Source organism: Ictalurus punctatus, chromosome 6 (genome assembly GCF_001660625.3).
Source record: "Ictalurus punctatus breed USDA103 chromosome 6, Coco_2.0, whole genome shotgun sequence".
Taxonomy (NCBI): Eukaryota; Metazoa; Chordata; class Actinopteri; order Siluriformes; family Ictaluridae; genus Ictalurus; species Ictalurus punctatus.
The window spans coordinates 32,487,361-32,497,667 of NC_030421.2; the positions used below are offsets into that span (position 1 = coordinate 32,487,361).

General features: G+C 39.9%; 1 protein-coding gene across 1 annotated transcript; it reads right to left on the reverse strand.

The window, feature by feature from the left end:
* Positions 1–1,466: 1,466 nt before the first annotated feature.
* Positions 1,467–4,108, reverse strand: sox1a (SRY-box transcription factor 1a). The gene has a single exon (XM_017469209.3). It carries the CDS (start codon positions 3,240–3,242, stop codon positions 2,205–2,207), a length of 1,038 nt encoding a protein of 345 aa, XP_017324698.1. The 5' UTR covers positions 3,243–4,108; the 3' UTR covers positions 1,467–2,204.
* Positions 4,109–10,307: the final 6,199 nt, after the last annotated feature.

The following is a 10,307-nucleotide window of genomic DNA, read 5'->3' on the forward strand; positions in this document are numbered from 1 at the left end:
ATATATATATATATATATATTTAGGCGTTACCTTAAAATTTTTGGTTTATTAAATTCCTTTTAGTTTATTGTAGTTAATTTATAAGAGCAATTTTAAACAACAAACTAATTAGGCTACGCTATCGGTTAATGCATTTTTATCTTTTAATCCTATGACTATTTAGATACTAGAGATTATTTTATCCTTCTGTCATGGTGCATGGGATGGGATGCTGAAATGTCTGAGGGTCTGACACTTGTTGCTGAACTTCCTCCAGAGTAACAGGGAAGCGATAATAGACTCTGACCTGCTGCTGACCCAGAGGTCAGCGCGTCTGCTAGTTAATCCCACGTCCCCTAACACACTCCATCCAAGTCGTTTTGTGATTCAGCACTCGAAAATACATGAGCACAACACGGTCCACTACTCAGCTCCCAAGTAGTGTACAGCAAATGAGTGCACAGGAAACTAAACGTAATAAACCGGTCTGTCGGAACACCACGTGAGGCTTACACTGTTTACAAGGAAATATCAAATTATTAAAACCCACATTTTTACATGGACTTGAAGGGGTTTTGTCTAATAGACACGTCTGTTTGTTAGCGTCTGAGTGATTCCTGGCCTTCAAATCATGCAGTTTGTGTCAAATGATTTATTGTGTCAAATGATTCGGATTCTGTCTGCAAACTCATACGCGAAATATCAAACTGCGCAGGTGTTTCATATCCGAGATGGAGTTTAGGTTTAGTGCACTAGCCTATCAACATTTACTACCCGTTTTTTTTTTCTTTTTTAAATTCAGCATAAACTGTTTAAACTGTGAAATCGCCGTAAACTGTCAGAACGGCGTCCACAAAGATGTTTTGGTGTTAGTTCTTCAAAGCCGCAGATATACACATTATTGTAACGCCTTTCAGTTTTTCCAAGTTTAAGCGTCTAGACCTAGATTATGAAAGAGACTAAAATCGTGCTTTATTTGTGCTCGCCTTAATATAGGCTATAGCAATTACAACGCTTGAACTTGGATTATAAATAAGCTTTTAATTGCAATTTAATGAATTGTTTTTCAGTCTCTGGTAAACGTGTTTTCGGTGGGAATCATAATTTACTTTGCAAGGTAAAGTGCAAGAGAGCAGATTTAATACATTGTGGGGGGGGGGGGGGGGGGCTGCTTGACATCCTCAAGCGTTTTTTAAAAATTATTAATTCCCCATAAAGTAAATAATAATAATAATAATAATAATAATAATAATAATAATAATAATGTCTAATTCTTGGAATGATTTTTTTTTTAAATGAGATTGTATTCTCTATAAAGTAAGACATCTCCAGTTAACTTACATTACTAGAAATAACAACTAATTTATTTATTTATTTATTTTCTTTTAAATCAGCTGTTGTCTGAAATTCCGACGATGGACGGTTGAATAACGACTAACGACTGAATTATAGGGTGCAATTAAAGGTGGTCCTTTACACTAAAGAGCAAATAGGTGCACATTATTCCCCCAATAAAGATGTGAGAGAAGGAGCGGAACAATTACACAATGCCATGAACAAAATAACAAAACGAACACATTTTAGAACCATCGTAACATTCTTCCAAATTTTATTTAGACAATGAGTCAGCGCAAAGTGAGGATGTAAACTGGCAGGAATGCATTTCATAAATTATATACAGTAGCAGTTACGTGCCAGTCTTTTCAAATATTAAAACTTATTCACAATTTACAAGAAATGTTACAGCATATTTCAGGTACATAGATTCACGTGTACAAATGTTTCAAATGTAATAGGCTATGCAAGAAACTCTTTATAAATTCCCAGAAACATTTTTTCCAAGTTATCCAAGTTATGCTAGATGTGATCTTATTAACTTAATTTTTTTTTTTTAAAAATGAATTTGCACAAATAAATATGTGAACAGGAACACTTCAGTCAAGGTGAAACATCGCGGGATTTTTGGCATGGCCAGGAAGAATGTCAAATTAGAATTCATGAACAGTATAATTAAAAAAAAAAAAAAAAAAAAAAACATGTTTAGTCTAAGTGACATATCATCAGCTCTCGAGTTCCTCGGAACAGAAACCGGAATGATATCTATTTTTATCTTAAATTACAAGGACATCTTAAAACATTCTGTACAAAAGTAGTTAAATGGCCATCGAAAAGAGGTCAATATTTGGTGGTGTGTCTGAATCCCCCCTCCCATTCTTCAACAATTTCAAATGTGCGTGAGCGGGACAGTCCCGTTTACTCCGGCCGTCGTGCTCTGATAGTGTTGCGGTAAAGCGTGCAGTCTGCTCTGAACGGACGGTTCTCCGGACTCTCCAGCCGGTAAATACATGCTAATCATCTCCCTCAAGTCTCCCTGGCACGGGCCTCTGGAGTGCGTGCTAACTGGAGGACTTACGTTAGGCTCGGACTTGACCAAAGAGCTCAGCGTGCCGATGGCGGCCGACGACGCAACACCCGCGTTTTGGTGCTGCGAATAGGAAATCCCTCCATAGCCGGGCGGCGACGCGCTCATGTAACTCTGTGAACTGGATATAGGGCTGTACTGCAGAGCGCTCATGTCGTAGCGGTGCATTGGCTGCGGGTTGTGCGGATGATGGTGGTGGGCATGGGGGTGATGGTGGTGATGTGCGCCGGTGCCCGGGTGCTGCCCGTACGCGAGCTGCGCCTCCTGCATCATAGCAGCAGCGGCGGCGGCGGCAGCCACCTGGCCCGAATACGCGCCGTTTGCCCAACCGTTCATGTGCGAGTAACCAGCGCCGGCTGAGCCTCCGTGACCCCCGGGGCTTTCTAACCTCTGGCCTACACCGGCTGCACTCATGCTCACCCCGAGGCCAACTCCCGCGCCCGTGGCCGCTCCGCCGAGCAGACCGCCAGCCAGAGAGTACTTGTCCTTTTTAAGCAGTGTCTTGGTTTTGCGCCTCGGTCGGTATTTGTAATCCGGATGCTCTTTCATGTGCATGGCGCGCAGCCTTTTTGCCTCGTCGATGAAGGGCCGCTTTTCAGCTTCTGACATCACCTTCCACTCTGCGCCGAGTCTCTTGCTGATCTCAGAGTTGTGCATTTTCGGATTTTCCTGAGCCATTTTCCGGCGCTGGCCGCGGGACCACACCATAAAAGCATTCATAGGGCGTTTGACGCGCTCTTGGTTGGCTTTGTTCCCCGAGTTCGGACCTGTCTGCCCCGGGTTTGTATTGGTCTGGGGTACCGGGGAGTGCAAGTCCGTTTCCATCATCATGCTATACATTCACGTGGTTTTAAAGACTTCTCAACCAATACAAAAAAGCATTAACTTTCGGCGCTGGTCCACCGGAGCAGGTGCAACACAAGCAAGGCAAAGAGGACTCCGGAATGAAGTGGAATTTAATCCGAACAGTGGCTGTGAGTTTGAAGTTCTGGCGTTGTTGCTTTGGTTGTTGTTTTTTTTTTTGTTTGTTTGTTTTTTTTTTTATCTTCCCGCAGCCTGTTTTGTCTTGTCCCCAACAGCTGTTTTACATCCACGTTAATTGAAAGCGCATTGGAGCTACTTTCCCTAGTGGAGCTGAGGAGTTAGTTAAAGTGGCGGCCATATGACGGGTTTTGACAGCGATTAAACCGAACCAGCGGCCAATAGCGTGCAAGAACGGGAGCGATTTGCATGGTGATCGGCGCAGTGACGTAGGAGCGAGGACAGACCTAGTAGGCGGGGTGCAGCAGGGGTCAACCACGCCCCTCTAACGGAAACCAAAGAGCGGGAGACCATGGGAGATTATATGTCTAGTAGATTTTTCCCACCCAGTAAATTAATAACAAAAATAAACAAACAAATAAATAAATAAAAATACACTTCGTGTTTTAAAGTTCAAACGTTCGGTTATCTTTAACAGTCCATCAAACCAAATTGTGTTTAATTGGAAATAAAAGCTAAGATCTCGAAAATTAAATAGTTTATAATAACCCCATTTCTTTCTGTGTCCAGTTTAGCAAAGAAAAGGAAAAAAAACTGAAGTTTAGACCTCATTTAATGCTCTGCTGAATATGACAATGCATATAACCTAATACACATAATATCATGAAAACCTTAAGCCCTTAGAGAATGTCACTGGTTTCAGCAATTAGAAAATGGTTAAGAAAAACAAAAAAAAAACAAAAAAAAAACAGCAACATTATTATAAATAAGTAACCTATTTTATTCTGTGAATGCGCTTGTACACAAAAGTGCGCACTGTGCTTACCTGCATCCCACAAGCGCCACGCACTCTGCCTATCGGCATCCATTCTGTAGGACCCCAGCCGCCGGCTAAATTTACAAGAGATTGCCTATATGTTCAACAAATACTTTTAGTCAAAAGGGGGAATGCGATTCCATAGACGTCTGAAAGGAGTCTTAGTGCCGTCTGCTGGCAGTTCAGTGTTTGGAATATGTCATGGTTCTGAAAGACAGCATCGTAGCACGTATAGACAGAAATATTAAGGCGCCTCACTGAAACAACGTATTAGGTGCAAAATACATAAATATGTATTTATTTATTTTTTTACTCGGTATATTGTTTGCAAGGCTGGTCAAACTGAAGACGATATTATGACCAAGTGCATGTTACAATCTATTGGCAGGGGGAAATCTCACACTGTGCACAACGCAGCACATGTTTAATTCGAATTTCACAGCTGACCTGCCCTGAAAACACCAATCAGCCCCTAATTGAAGGCAAAACAAAAATATTCCTGCCCCGCTGCGCAGCTAACGATGCCAAGCTGTATGGCTTTTAATTAGGTTAATACCGATGTGCATGAGAAAAAAGACTCACTGAGCGTGAACCACACACCAAATTGTGTAATTGTACTTAAGCATATGACAGTGGTAAATATGACAGTGGTATGAAATATGAAAGCATATGACAGTGGTAAATCTGTCGGTGACTCGAGGCGAGGTCGTTTAAATTACAGGTAAGAAGAATGTCGAGTATAAAGTATATCAATTATTTCCTCCGTTTCCCCCACTAATATTAAACGACACCTGTGGAAATTGATACGGAGTTATAGGATTGCATCTAAATATTTTATGTTGTGATATTCTATATATTGCTCACAAATAATAACATAGAACGGGGACCTCTTGATATTTTTTTCCCCCCATTGTTTATAAACCACGAAGCAGTACGTTTGCGCCTAATTAAGGATCCCTTACAATATGAGAATATATATTGTAATATAAGAAAACACGATTTCACAGCCAGAACATTACTGCCGGAAGGTTTCATTTCATTTATTTATTTTTTTCTATGTATGTTTTCGAGTTCCTAAAATTTCTAAAGGGTTGATTTAATAAGAATAACGTTCAACCATAATAATAAGTTTAACTTAATTCATCTACATTTTATCAACTAAACCCAGGCAGACAATGATGCCCGAAATAACGCAATTTACCTCGCTGTAGCATAATAATAATAATAAGAGGATGATGAAGAAGAAGAATACACCGTAATGACTATATTATTATTATTGTTGTTGTTGCACCATCATCATTATTATTATTATTATTATTATTATTATTATTATTATTATTATTTGTAGTAGTAGTAGTAGTAGTAGTAGTATTAATAATATTAATATTACTATACAGCTGTTGTTGTTGTTGTTGTAGGATTATTATTAGTTTATTGCTGTTGGTGTTGTTAATAAAGGCAAGCCGATCTTAGTGTTTATACCGATTAATTTACAAATTTTCTTTACCTTAAAATGTTTTTAGAAATCTGCTTGACGAGGGGATTAGTAAGATTAGACGTTTCCGTTTCGCTTGGATTAAAGTCAATTGAAACACACCGTAACCCTCGTGGGACACATTTACTTTGTCCTTGTTATTTTGTGTCCCTCGCTGCGCGCTTTGGAGAAGTGCAGACGAGGGGGAGAGGGGACGGCGGTGGTGCGCGCGCGACTGCAGGGGTCACAGCAGTTCCCCTAAACAAACAGCACTGACCCTCATAATTGTTCAAGGGTTCTTATTTGTTGGATTAAGATGGATGCGCTCTCTTTCTGGAAACACAAAAGATTCTGTTCAGCGCCCACAATGGCACTATCCAAATTAATAAGCTGCTTTCTATTAGACCTATACTTTGTTCTCATGACAAGTACTACTAATAATGTATAAGCTAGAGATATAAGATATAAGAGCATATTTGCAAGAAATAATAATGCGTGGGCTTGGAACTAAATTTAGAGACCCCAGTTTTTAATCTAGAAACGAATTATTACCCCTCAGTGTACCCTCTCCCTCCCATTGCGAAACCGCTCCCAAAAGTGGAGAGTCTCTTGAACTTGTGAGCAGGCAGTTTAGCATCCCCATCTGACAGGTGTTAGCGGCCTCACAAAACATAATTACGCTGTAGGGAGAGTGGAACAGTAAAAGTGGACTTGGAGAGGGGGGTGGGGGGGGGTGGGGGGTGTTTATCAGATATCAGAGATCTCAGAATCTATAGCACAAATGCCCTAAACACAAATTTCCACTACATGAGTGAACTCTTTAGACTCTCTAACTGTCTCCACATGATTCTGTCTCTGAAACATAATTGTGCAAAAATATTTTTCGTCTGATATAACTAATCTGGCACGTGAGTGTTAGAATTTCAATATGGCCTATAAATATAATTCAGTAGTAAAGCCCACTGATAAAGGGTATGATGGCAAATTAGGCAACACTGTGTCACAAATCTCTTCCGTTCTTGATGCGACATTTATATTTATCCTGAATCTCGTGTAGTCGTTTGAGACCCTTTACATTTATTTACAGTTACAGTTTTATTATAGCTATAGCCTCCTACAATTTACACTTACAACCTGATGGGTTTAATTCTTAATATAAACAACTTGGTTTTTAACATAGGGCGGTGCTAGTCTGTAATTTGTTAATCGATGACCTCCAGGGTGGTTGGTTGTGTTAAAATGACCATTTGTTAAAAAAAGTGTGAATAATCTACTGATTAAAAAAAAAAAAAAAAAAACAACAACAAAACAACAACAACAACAACAACAACAACAAAAAACACTGCGATCCAAATATACCCACTTAATGTTTCTTCTTCATATTTATGAGCATGAATTCCACTTTGAACTTTGACACTATAACTTGCTAAAGCAATGCTCATTTGGAGTATGCTTAAACAACTTTATAAGTAAACGGTTCAGATTTATTGACATCTCATTGTCTGTGAGTAAATCTGGGACTATTGTCACGACGGGATGTTGACGGCATGCGTTCCTCCGGCGCGCGGCAGTCAACAAACGCATTAGGCAAAGGAAAAAAAAATCACACTGCAAATGTGTCATTTATAACGTATCCGATTTACCTAAAGACATTTAAGCGTATATATATATATATCTATTTCTCAGTCTAAATATAATATAAGCTTGTGGACTTAATTAGGCTATAAACACCCGCCATAGGGGCAGTGTAGTCAGCTCCAGCGCGCAGCAGTGCCAAGTTGCTCCAAACCGTTATTGACGAGGATTAGTCGTTTAACACATCACGCGCTCGCATCTAAATAACAAAATCGAGATATTTCCGATTTTCCTGTCGTCTACAATCTGTCGTCTATTTATTTATTTATTTATTTATTTATTTATTTATTTATTTTCCTTCGTCTCTAAAAGAATCTGAATCATTACATCATTTCAGATCAAGCAAACTTACGCGAGTTCCACCGTTCCCGTTTTGCAGTGCTGGAAAATTGTTGTCGCTCGTGACTATCGCTCCGTCCCTGTTAAAAAACAAACAAACAAACAAAACAAACAAACAAACAAACAAAACCAAACTAGTTTAGTGCGCCAATGCTGCGCGAGCCCGGCTCCCCATCCATCCCACCACTCACTACACACTGAGCAGAGAAGCAAGAAAATGAAATTTATTATAGACTCGAAAGACGATTTCAAGTCATTGTTTCTCTCGGCGAAAGGGCTCCTTCTTACATAATGAAGCGCCTTTTGTGTGGCGCGAAACAATGGCAAACAAGTATTCTAATAAATAGCCACTTTTTTTTGTTCCCTCTCGAGGATGAATGGAGTCGAGCAGTTGGGTTTGAAAGCAGCTGCGGCGCGCGCAGGAGACGCTTGGGGGCGGAGTCTCGGTGCGCGGCCACTCTGCTCTATAGTAACGGACTTGGAGAGCGGAAGCGACAGCAGCAGCAGCAGCAGCAGCATATCCGCAACCTCGATCGCCTCAGAAGTCTGTCAGCTACAACAAGGCTCCGGAGAGCACTACACAAATTAAATAAAAGAATCCCTAAACAGACATTCTTTCATTTACTAGGCGCTCACAATACAGCACTTATGCGCATAGGCTCATTTAGACAATAAAAAAAAAAAAAAAGAAAGAAAGAAAGAAAAGAAAATGTCTCAGTGTGTGGCTCTGAAAGAAAAAAAATTTTTTTTCAATAATAACCTCTCCTCCAAACTGGAAAATGAGGGACGCATCATCCAATTTCTCGCTTGAAGACTACTACAAAAGTACGTCAATAGGGAGTACATTCAAGGTTCATTACAGACCAGAAATGCTGGGTATATAATGAACCACTAACCACCACTTTAAAGTTTAGGAAATCAGCTACATTTTCTATCATTATCATGTCAGACGTGATATGGTTCAGAACTTCAGAACAGCTGGGACACGTTCAGACCAAAACTGAAATACTGCACGTGCGTTAGATATGGCTGGTTGTGTTTCCAAATGCGGCTGCTTACAACTGGAACAGTTTTGGCCCACAATACACCCTTGTCACAGTTAATGTGCCCAAATGTTCTGCTATCCTGGTGACTTTTCCTTAGACTGGACCTCAGAGGATTTTTATTTCTTCCATTTTTTTCACAGCTCACAGATGCTCGTGATTAGCTAGTGTCTCTCTACCTGTTGGAACACTTCAGAAGGTTACTTTTATTCCTTTTTATCTTCACAGAGTCTCAGTTATGAAATTCAGTATGAAAAGTGGCTGAGTGCATAGCCTGTTATGTGTAAATTGTTGGGGTTTTAAAATAAATAAATAAATAAATAAATACATACATACACAGTTGTGATTAGTTCTCAACTGACCATAGGACAATGTTTAAGCTACTCAAAGAGTGACTGGGAGCTCGTGTTGGCGTGGGCCTGTACGCAACACATAATACAGCATGACAAATCTCAATTCATTTTTAATTTTAGTTAGTATCTAGCCTGCTACAAGGAGCACTGTAGGAGAGGACTGAATGATTCTGTAGGCCCAGAGACAGACAGATCTCAAAATATACAACAGTTGTTTCTACAAGGTCAGTTAATCTGTTATATTCTCTCTTGCATCTACACTGTAAAACATGTGATTACGAAGTAATTACATTTAAAAAGTACAGTAACTAATTTTGGCCAAGTTTATTTACTTTAATTTACTTAAAATAGTTGTGCCAAATAGTTGTCGAGAAAAGTAATTCGCACCTTTAAGTAACCTGTGCCTGAAAGCACAGTGTGGCAGAGCCACAGATGAAACGCACCATGTAAACGTAAACAGTACATTTACATGGACAACGATATTCCGATATTAACCCGATTAAGACGATACTCTGATTAAGAATCTAGCATAAACAGCGATTATCGATTACCTTAATTCGACATAAAAAAAGTCATACTCGAATTAAACACAAATCGAATATAAACACGTGGAGTATTCTTGTTTTAGTCGCATTATCGACGTGCGTTACAGACATGTACACGACTTAGTCACACTATTAACGTCTTGTGGGAGTTTTCACCGCATTGTGCGTCAGTACACGTACACACACGGTGGCGCTCGACCGTTTGATGGCACATGAGAGAGCACGGCTGCGTCCCAAACCGTGTTCTTACCTGCTATATAGTAGGAGAAACACATGTATTTCGGTTACTAAATAGTAGGTAAGTATGTGGTTTGGGACGCAACCCACGTCTTCAAGCAGTCGTCTATCTGCATGCACAGCATGACAAATAATTAACTGCACTTGAAGCTTTCGTAAAATTAAAAATGAAACACCCAAAACTGTATACGGTCCCATAACGAAGACGAACTGTACGTCGATACGTGAGGTTCTGGAGGGACGTCGGACGGCGTGGCGTGGGGACGTTATGACGTGTGCTTAAGAAGGTACTTTAAAATAAATTTTCAATCCTGCAATTGAGACCAGGCACTGTTTAGCTAAACAGCTATCTCCACCTATCAGAGATCATTCTAAGATCAATCACTTTCATATAATGATAATAATGACTGCAATATGTGTGCTTCAAAGTTTTCACAAAATAGTAACTTCCTTCAGTTTAGAGTTGGATGTTTATTACATG

Coding starts and splice junctions, on each gene's coding strand:
- sox1a (XM_017469209.3), bottom strand. CDS start 3,242: ATGTATAGCATGATGATGGAAACGGACTTGCACTCCCCGGTACCCCAG.